This window comes from Cinclus cinclus, chromosome 4 (genome assembly GCF_963662255.1).
Source record: "Cinclus cinclus chromosome 4, bCinCin1.1, whole genome shotgun sequence".
NCBI lineage: Eukaryota > Metazoa > Chordata > Aves > Passeriformes > Cinclidae > Cinclus > Cinclus cinclus.
Window position 1 is genome coordinate 70,056,605 of NC_085049.1, and position 25,375 is coordinate 70,081,979.

General features: G+C 40.7%; 1 protein-coding gene across 9 annotated transcripts in view; it reads right to left on the minus strand.

Moving 5' to 3' along the window:
• The window catches only part of BICD1 (BICD cargo adaptor 1), a 159,645-nt gene that overhangs the window by 36,627 nt on the left and 97,643 nt on the right, over positions 1 to 25,375 (minus strand). For 7 of the 9 annotated variants that reach the window (XM_062491521.1, XM_062491528.1, XM_062491525.1 and 4 more), the window contains exons 3-4: positions 8,332 to 8,484; positions 4,848 to 5,285 (exon numbers count right to left, since the gene is read on the minus strand). In XM_062491521.1, the coding sequence (XP_062347505.1) occupies positions 4,848 to 5,285; positions 8,332 to 8,484 (591 nt within the window). Of the gene's footprint in view, positions 1 to 4,847; positions 5,319 to 8,331; positions 8,485 to 25,375 lie in introns of all 9 variants that reach the window. The other 2 variants (XM_062491526.1, XM_062491529.1) reach the window with 2 other exon arrangements.

The following is a 25,375-nucleotide window of genomic DNA, read 5'->3' on the forward strand; positions in this document are numbered from 1 at the left end:
ACAATAGGACCCCGAGCCTACCAGGTTTACTGCTCTTCTCTCCCCCTGTTGCAGAATCTCAGCACATCCAGTGAAAATGACACTTCCCTTAATGAGTGGTGGAATTACTAATTCTGAAAAGTTAAAGCTTTCAGTGATGAAGAAACCTTAAAAAAAAAAAACAAACCAAACCAAAACAAACACGAACTTTCCTTCACTACCTGTAGTATGCAGAAGAGAATCAGTTTAGCCACCACAAATCTTAGTAAAGGAAAGGCCTTTGAGAAATGGGAAAGGTATTTATACCATCTCACAAAATGTTCTGAGCAATGCTTCGAACTCTTGTTTCCTCTTAACCAGGCTTTTGAGCCACAGCTACTGCTACGGAAATACTAAGACATTGGAGCACACCATGGTTTCACAGACAGGCTCCACTAGGATCTGCAATCAATTGCAGGCAGAAAAATGTACTAATAAAAATAGAAGCCATGATAAAAACATCTAAAAAAATCAGCCTACTTTTCTTGTATACAGGAGACTAATGCCTTAAGAATTAAAAGAAACAGGGCCAACCCTGTTTATTATTTTATGATCCAGGAAGAGTCTATCTCTTTAGATATGAAGTGTTCCACTTTCAGCATTACATCATCACTGCAGAAGAGGACAGCCAAAAACCACAAGTATTTTGGTATCCTTCTCCATTTTTCGTCCCCCCATTGCTATCCCAGTATGTCTGCCACCCTAATTGTTGCTCATCCCCCACGTCAGCCCACTCTTGCTGAGAAAATCCAAAATAGGGCACACTTCCCTTTTGCCAAGTGCATCCTCTTAAAAGTGACCACTTCCTTCAGATCTCCTGGTCAGGCCTGTCCTGGGGACCTGCAGAGATCAACCCAGCAGGAGTCTCTTCACCAGCTTTGCTCTTTTCTTTCATCAAGCTGTCTACCCCAGGTCTGCCCTCCCTAGAAGCCTTCAGCTGAACTCCAGTTGCTACCATGTGGTATAGCAGGCTTCAGTGTTAGTGACAGTGCCCGAATCAGACGAAGGTATTTATTCCTTCAGGCTGGTAAGGTGAACTATGCATATGCTTGAAAGATCTGGGTTCTGGCTAATTAAGGGACCATCTCACCTTATAGTGAGAAATTGTACTGATAATAAAGAACCACGTATCACTCACCAAAGGCAGTTGGCTCATTAAAGTGTATGGGTCCACTGAGGGCACGCTCACAGTCATAGAAGCCAATTCACTATAGATTGCACCCATGTAAAAATAAATATTTATTTTTGAGAATATTTATTTATAATAAAACTTTTCATTTGATAAAACACCGGTGTGTGAAAACAGCACAGTGCTTCAGTGCCTGCTTAAATTAATCAGAGAAAATTGATCCTGCAGGACTACTGATCTGAGCCATTATACCTTATCATGAAGAAAAACTGTAGCAGAGCTAATCTGGATCTTAATGATAATTTCTCTTCTGAACATAAATGTGTTCTGGAAACGCTCATTTCAAACACAAAAGATTTTTTTCCAGAGAAAATATTTTAAACTTTTAAAACCCATATATTAACTTGCAGGCAAAAGGAAATACACAGACCGACTCAATTTTATTCATTCTGGACCAGCAATAATGGATTAAGCTAATCCCCTTCTGTTTAAAACCATAAGTACATGCTCCTACTGCCAAGGGAAAAACCCCAAAGCTCCAGCTCAGTCCTGAGCACACCTTTTGCATATTAATGACTCTGCTGTTCCCAAACACAGTAATAGTATTTCCTGTTCTAGACAATACTATACACTTATTTCCACAGCAAATTTATGGCAATTCCAGGTATTTTTCAGTCCAGTTGGTGCATTTTTTTTACAATGGAATTGGTAGCTGAGTAAGGATTTTTAAAAATGAAAAATTTTTTTTTTTATGAAAATAAAAGCAATTCAAAAGAAGCTGTACCTATTTTGTGATGCAGGCTTCCCTTCAGATTTCAGCTTGTGGAGATTTCCTTCCTAATTTTCATCTATACTTTGCAATTATGGAAAGCACTTTAACCATAGCCATTTATGTCCTCACATTTTTATTTTTTAAACATCTTTAGAATTTCAGTGAACAATTCCTGGGAGAGACTGGAATAAATTAACAGAACTCATCTCAAGAACCCTGAATCTCAGCATTTGCATATTTGTCACAAGAGCAGCTGAAGAAGACTGACAGAAACTGAGTTGCAGGAACTTTTTATTCTTCTGCCTTTTTAAAGAGAACTTAATCTAAGTTTTCCAAATAAGATACTGGCCTTAGAAAAGAGAAAGCATAACCATAAGAAGAAAAGGAGTCCTAGACTTCAAAGATGATACAGAGAATTCTTCCCACTGGACAAGAAACAGGAAGGAAGAGTGCAAAGCCCTGAGTTTTTCTAAGAAAATCTCAGAATATGAAAATTTTCAGCAAGACATTTGCTGCACAGCAGATACATACATATATATACATATGTATATGGAAAGCTAATAGCTGCAATTAAATCTCTCCTAGGGACCAGCACAGCCTAGGAAGCAGCAGCCTCCAAAAGCTGTAGAAGGAATTCTATTTGTCACACTGTTTCAGTGAAGTGTTCTTTATGAGATTGCGGAGCAAAAACAGGGTGCCAGACACACTTAAAAATGGCAAATCTGAAGTTTGCCTTTATCCTAAAGAAGAACCTGATGTTCTATAGTCATAAAAATAGCTCCCAATAAATGGTCAGTTCCCTCAGAAACTCTGTTCTAGTGCAGCCTCTTCACAGAAAATAGGAGGAGCTCATTCCAAATACTGAGATACAGCTGAATGAACACCATATGGCAACGACACTGTGGGGGGGTTGAAATCTGATTTTATTGATCATTTGCCTTTTGCTAGCTTTTAAAACTTAAGTCACCCATCTACCATCAAAAGGGAAAACTTTTGGCGGAATTTTCCACATTTAATTTGTAAGATTCAAATTTAGTTTGTGCGATCCAAATTTAATTTGTGCGACGTGAACTGATGTGACTCAACAGAGAAGGAGACCACTTTGTAAAACATCAGCATTTTGCAGTGAGTCGTCACAGTATCTAAAGAAATCAGTCTTACACTGAGGTCTAGTCTGTCTTTTTAAACCATGAAGCTTGTAACAAGATGTAAATGCCAAACAACGCTGACCACCATTGGCACAGACGCGCTGGGGCCCAGCACCAAAAAATGCTATGACCAAAAATAGTTATAATTTCTTTTATAGGATCCTAAATTTGTTCCTAGTGACTGTAAGAAGGCTGCCTCTTTGTTTATAAGATATAAATTTTTAACTCAGAGGAGATAATTACATATCTTTCAAGAAGGTTGCTGTATCAACATGCTCAGTATTTAATAAAATCAAGAAAAAGCATAATCAAAGCAACTTTTTTTTTCATTTCTAAGCAACTTTCACTCAAAATTTATGTTGCAAATATTTCATTGTAAATTATGGTTTAAAACACAGTGTGTTTTGAAATGGGAATATTTCAAAGCATTTATTTTGAAACTGTGTTTTTAAAATTTTAACATTGTATTTCTGAATCAAATTAGAAGCTGCATATACTGTATATGTTCACATATTATATATATATATATATATATATCTTCTTCCAGGTGCATATTTGTACATATGCATATATATATACACAATATACACTCCGTGTATACTTTAAAGTTGGAAAATTTAACAGAATTTGTCACGTAAGTAAAATCCTAAATTTCAAGCTTTCACACTTAAATGATCAATTCTTTGTGTCAAAGTTATTGGTGCAAAGCACCAGATGTCATTCACATTCACCATGTCACATCTCGGATCAAAACTTCCCACACTGAATTTGGCAACGAGATAAATAAAACAATTAACTCTTCAGCAAATGGAACAGACCACTTAGGGATCTGCTGCTCTCTAGCAAGTGCTGAAAACTGGCTTTGCTCTACTTCACTTCCCAACTCCCTTTTACGTTTTAAAGCAGTAAAGGGCTCACGTTCCTCTCTCTTTAGGAGAGATGCTTTTCAGAAGCCCGAAGCTAGAAAAGGCTGGGTGTTTTCTCGACGGTGCCAAAACCTTTCAAGCTGCTGTGGCAGAGGAGATGCTGGACAGCTTGGGCAGCAGGACCCTTTCTCTGCGTGGCACCGCACCCCATCTGACACGAAGCCAACACCGGGGCCGGCAGCTCGAGCTTGCTCCTGGCTCGCACCCCAGGTTCCCATTGTGGCTGGGCAGGGATGCACAGGGAACAAGCGCTGGCCGTCCCATCCCCAAGCACGTCCTGCAGCCGCGCGTCCGCGGGACCGCCAGCGGGACGAGGGCGCTCTGTGCCAGCCCGCACCCCACGCGCTGCCGGGGCACGGCTTCGAGAGGAGCGCTCCCCTCCCTTTGCTCTCTCCTGACCGAGTGCCAAACCTTGCTCGAGCTGAAATTCATGGCAAAAGCTCTCTCTTGACTTGCGAGGGAGCGTCGTCGGGTCTGTACATGTAATGTTCTGGGTTTCCTTCCAGATAGCTTTAGTCATATTGAAGAATACCTTATTTCATTTGCAATTTCAGGGACGTTTACCATTTATGAAAGCAGGATAAAGGGATCTAACCCCCTGTAACCCCAGCACCTACGTCCCTTTCCTCCTCTTTGCACTAAATGTCTGCTCAGGTCACACTGACTTTTGTGCAGGCATGTACTCTGTTTGCTGGGGATATTTCTGGCAAAACTCAGATATGAAAAAACAGAGAAGAAGGCTGGAGAATGGACATATGTGGTCAAGAACATCACCAGGAATGATCACTGCAAAACTGGCACGAGGGTTCATAGGATGCGTCTAAACACTCCAGGATATTAAATTCAGCCCTTACCTGCATGAGCTGCTGCTTCAGTTTCTGTATCTCTGATATGTTGAGCTCACTGAAGAGGTCAGAGACGGGGTGCAGAGATTCTCCTTTCCTACTCGTGGGAGTTCTGTAGTCGCCATTGAGCTTCACAAGAGGCCCGTGGATGTGTCCGTTCATTTTGTCATCATTGTTGGGCTCACCCCCGTCCTCTGAAAACTTCAACCCATCTACTGATATATTAATATGGTTATTATACATACTATCATTGAGGTTGATATACTGGGACAGTTCCTTTCTCAGATTGTTCTTTTGCTCTCTTTCATTTTTTAACGTTTCCAGAGCTTCCTCCAGCTGATGCTCAGCAATCTCCTTCAGCCGGATGGCATCTTCTAGCTGGCTATTAAGCAACACTGTCTCCTCCTCAAATCGTTTAATTTCATGCTTTAAGCCTTCATATTCAACCTGAATTAGACAAGACAAAGAACATTCATAATACTAAAACTTGAGTTGTGAAAACCTGCCATTTATCAGCCCTACTGAGATAGGTGTTAGAGAAACTATGGTTTGGAGTACCACACGTTGCCTGCTGCTGCAAAGAACTAACTGAACAAAAAGTACAAGTGGAGCTCACTCTGCTAAATATACCAGTGCTCACTTTTTCAGCATGTGAGACTCCAGAAATCAAAACCTTATTTCTGAATAACTTATGATAAGCAATGAAATTTCACAGCTGTTTATTAGCAGATGTCCTGGTAACAACAGATTTACTATGAATTGCCATAAGCAATTTTGGTGTATCATGGTATTCACAGATCTTAGGTTAATATAGCCTGATTTATGATTTGCAAATATTCTGAAGATGACCTCATACCTCAATTCCTACTAGATGTAAAGTCACTCAGGCACAGATGCTCTCAAACATCTTGGTAGTTTTCAAAAATATGAATGGAAGATAGAAAAACAGTAGAAGAGCCTCAACTCTCTTCTCTGTACTTTACAAGGCTCTCCATTATCCCAGAGGCATTTAATTCTAAAAATTAAACAGGAATCTACTTGTAAGATGTCCCAAAATTGCTAGAAACTACAAGAAGAATGAAGCAAACAGTTCGATCAGCCCTGCACAGTCCCTAGACTGCATGTAGGCATCTGGAGCACACAGGAACCTGTTGCTCCAACCACAGTGCCTGGAATGTGTCCCAGTGACACCCCTTGGCAGCACTGGAGGGGCTCACTGCTCTTGTCCTTCTCAGAGGACAGCTCCCTGCCTCACAAAAAGACGTGGTATTTTATCAAGGCGTTTATGGGCATTGTGAGCTGAGCTAAAAAGCAGCTTTTTCTCTGTCCTTTAAAAGCAGCTCCTTTGTCCAGTCCTCTCCATTTCACCTCACAAGAAACAAAGCCTGGGAAAACCCAGCCTAGCTTGAAACCAGTTGATCAGCAACACCTAGACAGTGCAGAAGATCCCCACTGCAGATTGCTTCCCCTTTGCTGTTCTTCTCTGTCTTCCTTTTCAATGTTGGAAAACCCCACAGAAATGAAAAGGAAGACCTTTGTTTGTCAAGGTCCGTGTCCACAACTTGACCAGCACTCCTGGTAAAAATGATGACACACTGATTTTTTTTAATTCTATTCTAATCATGTTACTCATCTGTATCTTAATTTTGAAATGAAAACAAAAAATCTCATTATCAGGTGAAAGAAAATTTCATACCTTGGTGAAAGAGGGGAAAAAAATACTGAATTTTTATGTTTCCATAAAAAGTCCCAATTTTTTGCAGTTGATACTTTTATAATTTAAACATGTTACTATCTGCAATCTTAATGCACTCTATAGAATTTTTTAATATTTGACATATATGGATTTTTAATCAAACTAAAATAAGATTCTGGCAATAATAAAAATATCCACCATGCCTACTGAAGCAGAATATTTATCAACCTGTCAAAAGTCTTCGATTCATAAACCTTTAGAAAGGCAAACTTAAAAATCAAAGCACTAATCTTCAAACCCAGAAACTGGAAACATAACAAACAACAAAAAAAGTCCCAAAGTCATACCGGGCATTCTTAAACAGAAAAGGAAAATCCATGAGAGTTTTAAATCTACATTTGGCAATTCAATACCTTTCCTTACTAAGGAACAGGTGCATCTGGAAAAATTATGAAATGACTCAAGTAGCTATGTTTAACTTAAGGACGTGAAAAAAAAGCCAAACTCAACAAAACAACCAACACATTTTCAGTTGTAAATACATATAAAAGCGAGGGGCCTATATCTCTATGGTTACCTTCTCATAGACTCTTAATTTAAAAAGCTACAAAAAATCCCAACATGTAAATTCAACCATTAAAGTATAAAATGCTCTTAAAATTTTATCTTGTAGATTAACATAATTTTAGGAATCACAAGTGCATGGATCTGTGATGCAAAATGACTGATTTTTAAAGCCCTTCAAAATGCGGCAATGCTTTTTCTCTCTACAGACTGCTGGCATTTGGTTTCAGATAGAATGAAATATTATGACAAATATAAACACTTGCAAACAGATTTCATTTTAGGGGCAAACTACGACAGTCCATAAAGGGGTCATTTACTTTCTGAAAATGTGAAAATGTCTCCTATGAGGTTGATGAGAAAAAAATCCATGCCTCAAAGGAGGAGTTTGCTGTCTGGGTAAATAACTCTGGCAACAAAGACGATCTGCTATAAATTCCATTTCAGGAGTGTGAAAGACCAGGTATCTTCATAAATAAGGAAATTATACCCCCATTTCCATTACCTGTGTGTTCCCTGCAGCACAGCTCTGTCGTTCTAAGTTTCCAATGGCATTTGTGTTGGAGCAGTAAAAAAGCAGTAAAAGAGCTGAAATTGCACTGCTTATTCCTGCAGGAATAAGGCAGCTTTGTTGCCAGGCTGCCATCAGGAACTGGGACAGGGCTGGCTCTTGCACAGAAGGCCCAAGAGCACCAAGCAGTAGGTCAGGACACAACCAGGGGCTGCAGTGCAGAGCTGTGACCCTCTGAGAGCAGCTGAGGAGAGGGTGTCATGAAGCTATGATGGTCTAGATAGCATCTAAAAGGCAGCAAGTGTTATACCATCCAACCTGGAAATTTACATTTTCATCCCCACAAGGTAACTCTTCTGACAGGAGACCAAATCTCTTTTGCTCTCTTTGGCCACTGAGCTCCTGAAGAATGGGAAAAGCACGAAGCAAAAAATAGGCAGCTCTATCTCTTTTAATAATTCCTTTGTGATTCCATAGTTCTGCAATGAAATATTCCATCACAATTTTTCAAAACTGAGGTAAGAGCCCCCCATATTTCAAAAAATGGCCAGTAACACCAATTTTGGAACAAATGATCAGCAAAAAACCCACCTGGGGGAAAAAAAAAACCACCCAAACATACCAAGAAACTTCTATCAAAGTGCTCTGCTGGATCACATTATGGAAATTAGAGAAAATAGTGGCAATTTACAGTGCGCTGCCTTGAATCTTTCTATGCTTACTTGGTTCTGTTTCAATGTGGACACCAGTTTCTGTAAAGTGATGTTTTCTTCTTCCAGCTCAGTGTAGTCCTGCAGCAGTCTAGCCTCTCGAAACTTGTACTCTCGAATCTCATCTTTCATCCGTATCCTCTGCAGTTCCACCATTTCATTATTCTGACAAGAGAAAATAAAAGTACATTACAGTTCACACACAGCCACTTTAATGCTGAACACTGCCTCGAGAAAAGGCCAAATAAAAATTAACCCTGAAATAGAAATTATATAACAGTGCACATCAAAACACCATCACCTATTAATTTGAGGCCAAGCAGTAATTTCAGGTGGGTGCTGGCAATGGAGAAGTGAGAATGTCTGATACAGAAGCTTGATTAAAACAGTTTCAAGCTTAGAGGCTTATTGAAATGGAAACCCTGGAAAGGCTGTAGCATATCTCATTAGTTTCATTGCTCTACAATATAGCAGGATTTAAATAGAACTACCACCTGCTTTCCACTGCAGGATGTGTTTTACATTCACACAGGAAAGCAGTGAGTACTGACAGCTGTTCTCCAAAGGCACCTGTCAGGGAGCAAGGTGCACTCACACTTGTATCTGCAGGCACTGGAGAGGCTCACAGGCAGGCACAGGGTGGGAAGCACTCGTCAGAAGCCTGACAAGCACCTGGCTGTGCTGGGCAGGATCACACCCAGAACTCTGGGAACACACAAGGTCACCATTTTATCTTTCCCATTAGTGCATACAAGTGCCCAGACAGCCTTATGAGAGAGAACATGAGGGATCAGTTTCACCAAAAATCGATTCCATCGGATTCCAGCTCTGACTGAGTTTGCCATCAAGGGTCAGGTATTCTGGAAAGACTCTGCTGGCATAACCACAAGGCAAAAGACACTACAGGAAGATGGAGTTAACACACAGCTGAAAGAGAACAGTGACCAATGCAGCCTGTTGGGAGGAACAACCTCCTGCCCTGCTTTGAGGAGAAGCCTGCATTTGTCTGATTAAGAGAAATGGGCATGGTCAATCACATCTCCTTTCCTGCAGGAGGATCCTGAGCACTGCCACAGCAGCTGGTGGAGAGACCTTACTGATGGGGCAGAGCCCCCTCACTGCTGGGATGTCAGAGAGAGCAGACCTGGGAAGCAGTAATGAGTTTCTATAAAAGATCCCAGTGTGGAAAGGGATGATAGATACCTGAAAAAAAAACCCCAAATGTTTAAGCAGAAATTGTAGTCAGGGAGCTCTAAATCAATCAATCTGCACTGCTCACTCTCTGGTGCATGAATGATAAAACCCCACATCCTGAATTAAGGATAAATAGAACTTCACTTAGCGTCCTGTTTAAATAATTACAAACCCCTGGAAAAGAACACCGCAAAGCATAAAAAAAAAAAAATAGGTATTTTGATGCAAGACTTGACAAAAGTGTTTTTTAAAAATGAAACCTTTTTGTTAGAGAAAACTAAAAACCACCACCCTCCTCCCAGAACTAATTAAGAAATAAAGAAACTACCTGATTTTTTAACTGAAAACATCTGAAAAGATTCCCAGCAGAAGGGTCACAGAGCACTAGATAAAAGTAAATATTCCTGCATCCATCACTGCCTAAGAAACCTCTGAGCAAATTGTAAGAGCAACACCACAGATGATTTCCAAAGTTGAAGGCTGCCTTTATACCTTTTGTTCTGCCAGCACAGCTGCATTCCCAGCTATGGCCGGTGTGGGGGTGTGTGCCAGTCTGAGGCAGCAATGGGGACAACACCAAATGCACAACTCCACTGTGTCAAGGATCAGTGGAGCTGCTCTGCAACTCTCCCAGTGTTTGAGGATGATCAGCCCGGGGAATGAGCTGGCTGACATCCATTCAACACTGCCAGGAGCCCTGGGAGAGGGAGCATCCTGACAGGATCCCAGAAGAGCTCAGCGAGCCATTCCCAGTGGCAGTGCCTGCACTTCACTGGGGTGAAACCACCAGCAGCAGCAGCCAGGACAGATGGACGCTCATGATCCCAACTGCCTCTGCCATCAACACTGCTGAGGGAAAGGAGGGACCCCCCAAAAGGCCAGGCTGGATGGGACCTTGAGCATCCTGGCTAGCAGAAGGTGTCCCTGTGCATGGCAGCGGGGTTGGAGCTACATAATCTTTAAGATATTTTTTAACACAAATCCACTCTCTGATTCTGCGATTCTAAAAGGGAAGAATGAAAAAGGTGGCCAGAAATGGAGGACGAGAACACGGAATTTTTACAGAATCCTGATACAGTAGTTCCCTGATAGACTACAAGGCAGGGCAGCTTGAAAGAGCCTTGAAAATTAATTCTGCAAGACGTGAGTACTCCTTTGCCTCTCCTGTCATTGCAAACTGCAACAGAAAGCATGAGCTGCCACCTTTCTGGAGTGCACCACCATTTCTTTAAAAGAGACCCCACATTTCTTCACCATTTGTAACTGCTGCTTCCTACATAATCTTGGAGATATAAACAGAACCATCTATTGTTCTCCTCTTCTTACACATAGAGAAACTCTTTCTGCAGTGCAGCCTCTATTTGTCCTTACTCATGGCACTTCATCAAGGAAGAAACAGCAGGAAAAAGCAGGACTCCCCAGCTGGAGCATCCCCTGTGCCATGTCTGCCCAAGCAGTGCCTGCCACACTTCCCATGACGCAGGCACCTACTGGAAACAATCCCTCTGCTCTGACACAGGGGCAAAACCAAATCAGCACATTACAGAATAAGGCATGACCTTTTCAAAGCAATATAAAAGGCGTCTTTTATCACTGCAAACACCCAGGAGTTATTTCCCGTGCTTCAGATCCTTCTTTGTACTTACAAACATCTGTATTTACAAACACCCAGCTGCAAAGCATTCCAGTGCCCTCCATGCTTGACAGGAAAGGCAGTAATTCCACCCCACAGGCCCAAAACCCAGTGTTTCAGAGGTTTACAAGTGAGTAGCCACAGGACATGTGGAGGGTTATTCTGATTTCCTTTATGTAAGACTTCCGTGTATTTTCTGGAAGTGAACTAGTCCTGAACCTTTAAAAGAAAAAAATATCATGTTGAGTTTATTCTCTTTTACTGTTTGGTATGAAGGCTGTATTTGTTCTCATCAAATGCTTTGATTAAATATGTTACCTTCTCACAATGCTATTGTTGTTTTGAACAAATTAAAATATGCATTTATTAAGCAAAATATCTGCAGTTATAGAGGAGAGATCTTGCTGTAATGATAAAATGGCAGCAAGAAGCAAATTTTTTATCTGGTGGACTTGTATGAAAATAATATGAGAGGATTTAAAAGCACAAGGCAAAAAGGTTTTGCCAGCAGGGCAGTTATCTACATGAGCCACTAGAGGACAATGTAACCCAAATTATTAGCAAAGTAATTCATAATTAAACCTTGCCTCTCATCAAGCACTGAAGCTGCAGGACAAAGCAAGTGAGCCAGATGCTTTTACTAGGGCACTGCCTCAGGACTTTTTACATTCCCAGAGAGAATTCCCCTATGAACTGTGTACTAGATCTGCTGAAGCCAAATTAATCCAAGAGGTGGAGCTGATGACACACGAGCAAAGTTGTAACAGCTGAACATTATTTTCAATCCCAGCCACCAGCTGAACACGGGGCAACGGCTTTAATGGGTTGGTGCCAAAAAGAAGGAAAAGGCCTCTCAGTGAAACTATAGAAAACAAGAGAGTCCTTGTCAGCATTGCATCTCATTAAACGTGAGCACTAATTGTGGAAGATGTCAGCCCTGCAGCACCTCTAATGAACGTACACATCACGGAGTAGACCATGGCAAATGAAAAACAGGAGGTCACTGCAGACAAAGTCTGCTCAGGTCGCCTCTTTACTGGCACTTAGATGTATTTTCAGAATTGCAATATATGAGAAGTGAAAGACATCTCTAGGTTTTGCACAGGCAAGGACCATGTCTGTATACTACCAGCCATCAATCCTGACAGCTCTCTGAGCATCAGTGGAATATTAAATAATAGAAGTTTGCACTTCTTAGCAAATTCAATGTACTATATACTATTAATAATTTTTATTCGGCAAAAACTTTTAAAATGTTGTATTTCATATGCTACATGCAGAGCACATTGAATTAAGTGTTGGATATATTGTAACGTAGTGTGTAATATCAAATAACTGCAAGTGAGAAGGCGCTTTAAAATGAAGGAATGGAAACAGCTGATGTAGAACACTATGAAAAAACCCACACAATTTTCATGTCAGAACACTCACAAGTGCTGCCCCAGGAAGCCATTTGTTGTGCTCCTGTGGTCTATCCGTTCACCCAAAGAAAACAAACCGGGCAAGGAAGGGACCCCTAAAGCTGAGTACTCTCAGTCTCCAAGGTGAGAAGTGAATTCCAGTAATTCCAATGGCTTCTGGTTTCCTGAACTGTGAAGAAACAGACTGAATTTCTTGGTAAACTGGCAGCCTTCTTTTTTTGGTTCCCCGCTATGCTGGAGTACATAAAGGACTTTTTTCTTGATTTTTTCTGTTTTGTCTACTGCTTTTTATCCCCCACAGAAAGTTGTGGAACTAGTGTTTGGTCTTTTTCCATCCACTCTGTTCAGAGAAGTGCTCATTAAGAGATTTCAGGTCCTTGCTGCAGTAAAACATACTATTTTTCACACTACAAAACAGCCTTATAAATCATTAATTATAAGCCCCGAACTACCCAGACTAAATCCCCACTTATATGCTGGAACATGCAAGTATAGCATGATGCTATGCATAACCTTTTGATTTTCATAACTCATAAGAGAGCAAGAGAACAACAGCATATTGTATAGAGCAAAATTGTACACTTCCAATGTAATGGAATTTATTGTTTTATAGCTGATGCAGGATAAAACCCCTTTCGATCTGATGACAGCTTTATTGCAACAGTAGTAAATTGAATAAAAAAGAAAGTTTATGCTCAGCCTAATATCCATGATCTTATGTGTTTGTTGACAAGTCCCACTATAAATTTGTGTGCCATGATTACTTTATTCTGCAGAGGAACATAAAAGATGTATTTTTGTGAAGAACAGTAATAGTGATAGAAAATTCAATTTAATAGGGGTTGAGAGAAGAGAGAATGAAAGTGGCAATAGAAGAGCAAAAACCATTTTCTTTTTTTGTCATCAAGTGTTTTAAGAGGACTCCCCAGAGTCCTCTACACCAGCCTTAAAGTTTCCCTCCCTCATATACAGGAATACTCAAACTCGAACTGAAAGAATGACATTTTCCATACCTCCAGGTATATTTTAAAACATGAAGGGATTTGCTGAATGACTGAAAATTACATGATCTGACCCTTTTGAAGAATTTGCACCACAATCCTCTTGATTCATACATGCAGATGCCCAGGTAGTCAGGGCCAGAGCACCTCTTACAGAACTATTTTTGCCATTTCAATATACAGATATGCCTACACCCCCAACTAAATTATTTCAAAGATTATTTTTAATTGCTGTCAGAAGTCTGCATCCTCCTTTTTAACCTGAATTTTTCTGATCTCATCCTTCAAAAAGCTTCATTTAGGTGGTTTTGCCAGACTTCATTACATTGTATCTGCTCTAAGCAGCTGTATTGGCATCCTACCTTAAGAACACAAATACAGCTCCTGCTGTCCAAACCCAGAAATCATTAACCTTTGAAATTATGTACAAATCTGGCATTCCTTAGCTTTAGATATATCACTCTAAAAAATCAGGAAAAAAATGCTATCGTACACAAGATATTTTTGAAAATGTATCTGTAGCATAGCCTAAGTACTTCCAGTCTTTTCCTTCTGTGGATATACTTAGAGAATGAGAGTACTATCAAAGGGAAGGATGAAAAAAGCCTTATATTTGTTGGCTATGGCATACAGATTAGAACCCTGATCACAATAATGTATGCTTCAAGCTCCTTCACCATCAACAGATCTCAAATAATTTAATCATATGAAGTGCTCAGTGCATTTGATTGGAATAGCTAAATCAAAAGAAGTAGGGTGAATTTGTATCAAGGACAATTAAATGGTCCATTTTTGTACTTACTACAGGGTTTGAAACCCATAATATTTAATGTTGTAAATCCCACTACATATAAAGCCTTGCAAAGTAGCTATTTTATTGACTTCCATGTATAATTACATATAAAAAGATAGAACTAAGGAATGTTCTAGTAGTTCAGGTATTAAAATTTCCTGCTGAATATCAAGGCCACATAATATTAAGATGACTTCTTTATAAGATGGTACGAACCACAAATCTCTAATCATGCATATTATCTGAAAAATAATGGTTTGATTATTTTCATTTCTTCATTTCTAGCAATTAATGCATTATTATTAGTGCATTAATTATACATAAATTTTCTTAATGTATTAATTATACTTACTTGTAATTAATATCAGCGCTAACAAACAGTGCTATAATATCCCTAATTCCCTCAAAGAACAAGAAACTTCACCAAATTGAACTTTATTAAAAGAATGTGAGAGAAAATTCAGCCGGCAGGGTTGCAGCACTGTTCAGTCAATATGATTCTCCTACATATCTGTGGAATGGCTTCATACATGAACACATGATCATTGTGAATAGCAAAACATCAATTAGCCAGAACAAATTTTGCCATGACGAGGACATTGTGGATTCTATGTGAGCATCCAGACAGGTCCTCCTGCACTTCCCAGCAGGTGTACTTGTGTTAGGATAAACCACATTGCCTGCCACAGATGGCAAGGGAGAGAGGTGCTGGCCGAGGGAGGATGCACATGAAGACCAAAGATCTGACAAGATCATGTTCCACCACCATCACATCGAGCACTGCCAAGGTCTCTGCTAAATCAAGTCCATAGGTGCAACATTCACAGATCTTTTCATTACCTGCAACATTTGCCACTCAACCACTTCCCTAAGTGTTCCAGTTGTTGACAGCCCTTTGGGTGAAGAAATTTTTTCCTAATATCTAATCTAAACTGGTGCAGCTTGAGACCTTTTCTTCTTATCCTATCAATCTTTACCTGGGAGATAAGCCTGACCCCCACCTGGCTGCAACCTCCTTTCAGGTGGTTCTGAAGAACAAAAAGGTCTCTCCTGAGCCTCCTTTTCTTCAGGTCTGCACTCTCTGAAGCAGGGCCTGTTGCCCATTCCACATCACCCAATTACCTTACAGCAGGATGAGCAGTAGTATAAAGATACCAAACCCAAATTGCTCTTGACAGATTAGTTCAAAGGAAGGGAAAAAAAAAAAAAAAGAAAAAGAAAAAGAAAAAGAAAAAGAAAAAGAAAAAGAAAAAGAAAAAGAAAAAGAAAAAGAAAAAGGTGAATCTGGGGCATTTTGGGCTGAATGGATTTTTTTCTTTTGCCCAGTTATAACCTTTCCTATTACCTTGTCACTTTCTATGTACAATTTAAGAAGCCAACAGAGCTGATTCTACATGACAACGCCACAAGGCAGGCTTTTTGAAGGCGAAGCTGCACAGACCTTTTCAAGCTCATCAAGAGGCCAAGAGCTGTTTTTTAACCCCTAACTGATCACTTAGGAGAAGCATCTGCCACTTAGATGCATCTCTTTGAGAGGCCATCTGTCAGGTCCAAAATGCCAAATTTCCTTCCAGACCCAAAAGGGGCACTGGCTAACCAACAAAAGCAAAGTTGTGCTAACAGGGTGTGGGGCTGTGATCAGTGTAAGCTCCTGAGTCCCACAGCTGCTGTTGCCAGGTCCTGACCCTCCCCTGGGCCAGTGCTACCTTCCACATCACCACCCAGACTAAGGGCAGCAAGCCACTCCAGAAAACAAAGATAGTTTTAATGGTGTTTATACTCCCTGACTTTGCTGACAGGCTGGACACACAGGCACTGGTGCTAGCAGGAGGTAGGGAATGGGAAAACATGTCATTTCTAATTTGGACATGCTTGCCGCTCAGCAACAACTGTATGACCTGTTCCAAGTTCCAGAGGTGGAAACCCAGCCCCATTGATACAAATTATAAAATTAATATAGTCTTCAGCAGGACTAAGATTTCACTGGATGCACTGAAACACTGAAGAGCCAGGAGCAGTAAAGTGAATGCCTGAAGGTGGAAAGGAGGGAAGAGAAAAAACATCAAAGCACCCCAATCAGAGCAGTGAGCTTTACTATTTCAGACTCCAATTTGCTTGGTTGATACGGAAAAATACGTCCCTGTTTATTGGCTCCTTGCCTTCACATTCCTTCTTCTGTCTTTCCCTAACTTTTGCTGTCAGAGTGGTCTCAGAGCTCCCAGTGGAACTGTCTCCAGGCATGCTGGGCACTGGCTACAGTCTCCCACGTTTCAGGCACAGAGCTCTAAGCTCCCTCTAAGCTTCCCATTCCCTGTGGTGACTGCCTGTCCTCCTCAGGACTTGGAGCTATTTTAATTACAGCTGGCTGCGAGCTCAGTCCTACCTTCCCTCTGCTCTCAGCCAGTGATCCAGCCGTGCTGCTGAGGGATGCACATCGCCAGGTCAGGGCTCTCACTCTGCCTCCACAGCCTGCACTGCCTTAAAGTACTAGCCAAGCTCTGCTTTTTCCAATTCACACACCAAGCCTGTCTTTGGGCTTGTAAACACCAGCTAGATATTGCAACATCCATGTGTGTGAGCAAACGCCTCTGCTCTCCCCTGCTGTGGGCAGGCTGTGCTGCAGGGCTGGGTGAGAACACAGAAAGATGTCAGAGTTGACATGCAGACCCAGAGCTGGCCAGCACTACCCATAAATCTGGTCCCTGGGACAGTGCAGTTAAATTAGTAGAGGGCTAAATTCAAATTAATCAGGCATGTAACTAATCCTGATCCTCAGCTTACCAAAGATCATAAAAATAATAAAAAATGGATCTCAAAGGGGCCCCTGGGCAGCATCTAGTAGTCCATTTATCTTTCCCAGGATAAGAGCAACTTCATCTATGTCATTCCTGATATCCATCTAATCTCTTGTTAAAGACTTCCAACAATCCTGTCACCTTTCCCAGAAACTTGCTTTCTGGCTTAACTTTTGCCACAGATTCTATTTTGAATGTCAAATCTGAAGCAGTCTTTCACACTGAAAGATGAAAACAGTATTTCTTCTCCCACCCACAGAATGCAAGAAATAAATGTTCCTCTCTGCAGGACATTTCCATTTGTCCACTCTATCCATCTTCAGCCATCTCTCTGTCCTCTACAACCAGAAGAGCAGGTAAGAAATGAGGATTCCAGACAGTTCCCACCACAGAGCGACCTCTTTAGATGCCCTTGCACACCATGCAGGGAGATGGGTGATGAACTACAGTAAAAAGTAGATATTGGAGGGGAAAAAGAATAGGAGACATCCAGTAACACAGTATTCCTTCACTGTTCTTCACAGTGGAAGAGAAATACTTTGAAAGAAAGAATAAAGCTTTAATATTTTCTAGAAAGTGGAGTGAAAAAGTGGCTAAAGGAGATTTAAAAACCTGTTCACAGGTACAAAACTACTCCAGTGGGTCATCTGCTGGCAGATTCTCTATTGTGCTGGAGAGGAGCAGTGAGAGCTCAACATCAAAGCAGCTCAGTAAGCCTGTGCTCATAGCAGAGCATCCCTCAACAAAATTATTCCTGCAGATTGTCATGTGCAGAGGTTCTTTTAAAAGCTCTGTGAATCAACACCCACCACCCTCCCAATGACAACAGACTCTTTCAAGTTCCCCTTGAAAAATATCAATGCAGTATAAAGGGTTGCTATGAAAAGAGGAGCAGCAAGAAAGTTAAACTTCAGTAAGAATTCTTCTCCAGATGGGCAGAGGCACAGCATCTTTAAACAAACACATCTGAGCCACAAAATTTAAATATAATTATGTGGCCAAATCTGTCATTATCAAGGGAAAGTACTTCCTCAAAGTCAGGAGCAATTGCAGTAATTAAAATCCATGTAACATTACCCATCTGCTGCAAAAAGCAGCACAGTATTCTGCAGCTTACTTGACCTTGTGCACAAAGCACCCACCCACCCCCACTAATTCTTCTGTGGCATGAGCAGAAACATCAATTCAGAAACAGCAGCTGATTAATATTAAAAAGACCAACATGGCTGGATGACTAATGACTTTTTTTCATGAAAGACTTAGGGTTTTTATTTTACAGCATATATTTGAGTGACCTGGGTGGCAAATGTAGTCAAAGGTAAATACCTCGTCTGCCTGTAAACCACAACTTCTAGGACCAAATTTCACACATGATTTTTACTCATCACAGCACACATGGTGATTGATGAATACAAATGCCCACATAAAAGATTTAGTGAAGTAAATTGCACTGAAGGTTACTTGACTTTGATACGGACAGTGAAAATACCTGCACTCAGGAAGTGTGGCTGTAGCAGTGTAGTGCTCTTCACCGTTCAATATAAATTGGTTTGAAACCTGATCTTGGGTTTTGTAATCTGCTCTTCTATTTATTCTAATAGGGACTGGAAATTTCACACACTTACTTCATACATATGTATATATATATACATATTACAGTCAACAGTAATAATTTGCACGCTGACAGTTTTCTGTCTTTTCCTTTAAAGTCTGTACAAACAAGGTTCTTGCTGCTCAGCATGCAGGAAATACAGAGGGAATACATGCCATAAGAGCACAGTGCAAGGACTGGCCATTAATGCTGCAGTTCTCACACAGATTATTGAAGCATGTTGCCTATGGCTGCACAGCCTTAGAATTAAATTATTCCTCTGGGAAATGAATAAACACTGAGTATCATTAACTGCCTGCAATGCATCAAAATGGAAAAAAGGTGCCATAAAATTCTGTATTTGCTCAGGCAGTAAAATATCAAGCAAGTCATAGCATTGTTTAGCTATGGGGATAAAAATTATGTTTAAATCTATTTTTTTTCTATTGTCTTGTGTTCCCCCCCTTAAAATGACTGTTTTCCTTTCACCATTTATTTCTACTGGACTTTCACCCAGCTCACAATGGGTGTTAGTCTGATAGCAGAAGCTTTCTGCGAAAACAGATTATTAATTAATATTATACAGATAAATAAGATACAGATAAAAGAACTAACTGGGAATACCCACAAAAAAAAAAAAAAACCCTGCAAACAGCACTTCAAAAATCTATAGAAAAATCCACCTAAAGCACTGATAATTTTCTATAAACACCGTGTGGCATGAGGACAGTGGCAAATACCAAGTAGTCTTGGTGATCATTACAGCACATGTGAGCAAAGGGACTCAGCAGCTCTGGGGGCTCAGCTGCAGCAAGAACAGGAAGGAGTTTTCTTGTCCTTGCTGACGTTGTGTTCAAGGACCTTGATAAATGAAGGACTACTTTTCCATAAATCTGGAGAAACACGTCCATGTGAAAAGCAGAGGGCAAAACGTTGAATTTCAGAGACACATTCACCTAAAACTCCAAATCTGAGCCTTCTCTCAAGCCCTCTCCCTGCCAGTGACAGCTGGGTGAAATGGGGGTGCCAGACTGGCCCTGCTGGTGGTCCTGGTGGGCTTGGGGAGATCAGGGCAGTGTGCCAGCTTCCCCCTCCAGCCCTCAACCATGCCCCCGAGGTGCAAGGGCACCCGTGGATAACAGGGCAGTGCTGGACTGTGAATCTCTAGGTACTGCTAAGAAACTTCCTTGGCAGCAAAGAATTGTAGTCCAAAGTCTTTAAGTGCTCCCTCCACTTCCTACCCTCCTATTAGACCACTGCTGATTGATAGCTTAAGCTCCTTCTGGTTTTTTTTCTAATTTATTTTTAATATAAAACACAGCAAAACATTAGAGGATGGCTCCAAATTCATTACAGTGTTCTTAAATTTTCTCTGAGTTCTTAAAGCACTCAACCATGGCCTCAACATGCCATCATTACTAATGAAATTCAATATCTGTTTCAGCAAATAACTATTTAAATGCAAGTTTTTTAGTTCTGATTCTATTGTATGCCCAATGGCCTGAGGCAGCACAACTGAACTCAGTCATACACAGCAAAAAACTGAAGCAGAATAATCAATCCAATAAAATGACAGCCAAACTCAGGAAGAAGAAACAACATCACATTTGAACCAGGTCAGAATTCAGACAAGCAACAGGAATAAGAAGAAATCTATGAACACCCCTTCATAAACTGATCAATATAGTCTATGTCATACCTATGCACTTGTGGACTATTGTCTGGTTTTTCATCACTGAAATACTGCTATCAGTGTCTATAGGGAAACCAACCCAGGCTGCAACAATTCCTTGGGCTCTTAATTATTACACTGAGGGCAAGTTTACCCAGCATATCAATCAGATAATTGACTTGGCATATATGTATGGATCACGGGATACACAGCACACCTGCACCATGCTCTCTGTGCAGGGGAATGTAGGGACATTGCCAAACACAAGGGCAGGATGGGAGAATCCCCCCAAACAGAATTTCTAGTGTAACCCCAGGTTTTGGCAGTGCGTTACCCCTTGTTTAATAGTCTTTACCTTTGGTCACATTAGAACTTCCATAACATACATAATTTTTCTTTGGCCTGTACAGTACCTCTTGTGAAAGACAGAAACAACAAGGAGGAAAAAATTAACCCTGCAGCCACATCTCTCTGCTCTTTGCCCTCATCCTCCCTCAGTTAATGGAGGCTCCTTAAGATCAAGTGACCAAACTGCCCCAGTATATGAAATTAAAGTGCTACCTATTTTAACTTTCTACAGTAGGGTGGCCATTGCTTTGCAGAAGTTTGGTGTCTGCTGCAGAAGCGTTGTCGCTGCAGCAGGCACAGCCAAGAGAGCTGAGCTGCTCTAGGAAAAAAAAAATCCCCATTACAAATTAGACACATTGATTGTGCACCTTGAGAGGTGTCAAGTCAAAATCCCTGCATTTCCATATAGTCAGGAATTCTTTCTGTATGCAGTTCAAAGCTTCATGTTTAAGCTAAAAATCCATTTTTGGCCTTGGTCCTCAGAAAGTGAGAACCATCACTTTCCCTGTGGACCTTTCCAGCTATCATCACTATGTGGGAAGCTTTTGAAGACAGCTCTCACATAGCAACAAAAGGACAAGACGTGAGCCTTTGAATCCTAAATTATTTCCCCCCACACCCCTGAGTCCCTCAGAGACCAGCTGAGATTCAGGAGCATCTAGACAGAATACAGATGTGCTCCTGTTAACTGGCCCAGCATGCTCTGGTATCACAGCCCCTTCTACCAGGACCATTTTTGTAAATAAATGCAGCATAAAGCCTAAATATTTTCCTCAGTCCATCCCATTAAGGGATTGGAGCTTCTGTAGTACTGTTCTGACTTTCATTTTCTTTTTTCTCCTCTCAGGGAAATGTTCAGGTGACACAGAGAAATTACAGTAAATCTTCTCCTAAATCTAAACATTGTAGTGAAAGCTTTTCCTGCTCTGATTTTTTCTAATCTCAGCAATAAAAACATACCACCCTACCTAACATCACCACCAGTTCAATTTTTGCTCTCACTACCATTTCTGGTTCTTTTTCTTCCCACTAAAGACTGTCAAAATAATTTATTAATTTGCCCCTCCAACCCTTACTTCTTATTCACAATTTTAACAGCAGCATTGGTGTGCTGAACTTGAATCAAATATTAATTTCTCCCCAGCATCTGACATTTGGGTTGAACAGGAGTTAATGAAAAAAACATAAAAATGATGTTTAATAGCTAAATTCAAAGTTGCAAGGAAATAAAAGATTGCTAATCTAGCAGCCTTAATAGCCAAATTCAAAGTTGCAAGGAAATAAAAAAAGATTGCTAATCTAGCAGGCTGATCCTTTGCTGACCACTAAAATGCATTCATATCTCAATCTTGACAAATGTTTTAAGCTGATTATTTATTTGCTAAAACAGAATAAAATATCTCACCCCTATAACAAAAACCAAAAGCAGACCAATAGCAGCAGTCTGTCACTGTGTTGTCTGTCTCATGGGGTTTTTTCAACTAAAAAATGGAGAACTTGGGAGAATTAAGATCATTAAGATCTTAAATTAAAATTAATTAAGATCATAGGTGAGAATGCATGTTCTTAACCATGTACCAGCATATACCAGCTAGTGTGTGTTAATCAACCCACATTAAAAGCATGCAAAGGAAACAGTCAATCATGATATCATATATATGACATATGATAGTCATATCCTGTTATATATAATGGGGTTGTTTGGTTTTTTTACAAGGTCCGGAACGTTTGCTTGAGATGAAGAGTAATAAATCAAAACTAGTCAGAATTTGACTGATAACAAACCAATCCTGTTCTTCCCTTCTTTGGAACTCACATCACACGTTCACTTGGGTGCAAACCACCTAAGAGATACCACATATCACAAGCTCCAGCATCATCCCCTTTCTTCTGCACAGAAATCCTAAGTCTGACCCAAATCCAGGACAATCAAGGGAGCAATTGAGATAGGAAACTGTGACACACTATCAGTTTGGTGAGCTTTGAATAGGATCCCATGTTTCTGCTGAATGCAAGCCTGGAAGGAAGGGATGGGTAAGAGGGCAGCAGGTCTCACAGCCCACACCAGCCTGTGGCACAGCAGTTTTCTTGCACTGGCCCTGATGTCAAGTCCCAACTCTCTGCCAGGCTCTGCACAAAGCCCGAGGGCTTCTCCCAGCCCTGGCAAAGGGCTCAGAGATGGCCCCACTTGTGGCAGTACCTTGTGTTTCATCCCCCCAGCACCGGTGCTGAGTGTGAAGTGCACTGGTAAGGACAGCCAGGGCTCTGGACAAAGCTCAGCACAGCCCTTTGAAAACGCTGAAATGCCACAGTACTTGCTTCAGACTGGAACTCTTCTTTGTTTTCCAAGGTGAAAGGGGACTGTTTTATATAAGGCAGTTCCCATTAGTACGGGCTTGCACGGGAGAACAGAAGCCAATGATGCAACTTTTCCTGCCTAGAATCTCAATTAGAAACTTGGATTTAGCATTGGTACACAGGTTTGGAAGTAAATGGGCAATGGAACACGAGAGTCTATGCCAAAGGGATTTCTTAAATTGAAAAAAAAAAAACCTTTATTTACAGAGAAAGACAGATGCAATACCCTGTAATTTAATAACAAACCAAAAAGGATGGGAGGTTAAATACTCAAAAGAGAGTTGCTACACAACAGAGTCTGGGTCTTCTTTTGCAATACATAAAATAAAAGAAGAATCATACTAGCTCTGTCAAAACTCTTCAATATTAGGCACACTGGAAAGATGATTACAGTTTTTGAACTTGGGGTAGGGAAAGCAGTGCACTTCAGTTACTGTTAGGGGTACAAGAACCCCAGGAATTTCTGAGCTTTAGGATGGAACACTAACTTCCTTCCTAATCTCACCAAGTGTCAGAAATCAAAAAATGCAAGAGGGCAGCCAGTTACTAAAAATCAAGGTCTGAACCTCAGTGCCTCAACATGCCATTATACAGTAAAAGAAATCATCTCATTATCACAAATCTACACAAATTATACACCTTAAATTAGAGCAGACCTAAAACAGCACAGATTTTCTATTAGCAGTCAAAACAATGCACACATTTAAATAGAGAGGTGGGAAATTGGCAAAACGTGTCCTGGTTTAAAAAAATAGTATTATTGCAAACAGAATTTATTTCCACATTATTTTACCCCTCCTATTAGATAAGTGTGTGCTACAGGAACCGACTGGTAAAAATATCTCCCCAAGTAGGCAGGGAGCTGAACAGATGGCAGCACCAGGCACCACTAGACCTCACTTGTAGAGATGATTTTTATCACTTCCATACGATTAGAAAATTACTCTCCTATGAAAAACAACATTCTGAGGGTGAGGCAGAAGTATTTTTCTTGTTTCCCATGGAATCCAAGATTATGGACTGCCCACCATGATATTGTTAGTGGTTCTAAAAGGAAACCCCATAGAGATAGCTCATTTCTGCTGATTTGTCTGCTGGTAGCTACCTTGGCTTTGGTTTCTCTGTAGGCAGGGTGTTCTTTTGGAAAAGATTATCTTGGACTGAACATAGACCTTCATCTTACCCAGAAAAAAGGACAAGTTTAGAGCATGCTTAGTGTGCCCTGCTGCAGCATGTGTGACAGCATTTATAGAGAGAAAACCTCTTTGTCACAGAAGGCAAACTATGGCTGGTTTGGGCACTTTTTCAGTTTATAAAATTGATTTTTTTCTCCAACCAAAGTGCTTTTCCCCACTGTGTGTTTCATACAAAGCTTCCTTCTTCCTGCCTATCCCATCCTGCCATATGTTCCAAAGGAGAAAACTTTTAATTACAGCAGTTGCTGAAGCACTTCCCTGCCTACAGAGCACAGCAGAACCTTTTCAGAAAAAAAAAGAATTTGTTTTATCAGTATTATCACTAACAGTCAAAAACTCCATTTGTGAGCTCTAAGTGAAGTGCTGCACAAAAGGACAAGAAAATACATTCAGTTCTACAGAATGGAAAAGAGAAGCACTGAGGGTTTGTGTGGTTGTTTTTTCCTTTGACTTAGCATGCCATCATGCAAATGGTTAAACAGCAACATGGAGCAATTTTTAATAGCAATTCTCAAACAATGAGGCAAATATATGCTAGGTATGATTCAGCTGATGTCAAAGAGGAGGGGGACACATAAGGTCTCAAAAGTTTATCCCTCATATAAACGCTACAAAAGAAGTCAAATAAGACCACAGACTGGAGCAGAGCTTCTCAAGCCTGGTCTGGCACCAAGATGCTTCTTGTAGCCAGCTGGCTGTACCTTAAAGGGGGAAAAAAAAACCAAAAAAAGAACAACCTTCTGGGGTAACCCTTGCAATGTAGGAAGGTTGGAAATGTTTTCTTTGCTGCAGAACTCTGAACACTGGTCTAAAGACCAGTGCAAACCTTGCATTCATTTTTTGACAATAACTCTGAGGTTTAAGGCCCTTGAACCAGGGGAAGTGCACGAAGCTGAGGGATGGTGATTTTTCTATAATGGCACAGTGCTGGAGGGCATAACCACTACATTCCCTGAATAAGGAAATTCTCAACGAACTTGAAGATGCAGTTCAAGATGCCTGAGTTTGCCTTCAGGCTATTTTTACACTGAAAATAGTTGAAAAGCATGTATCT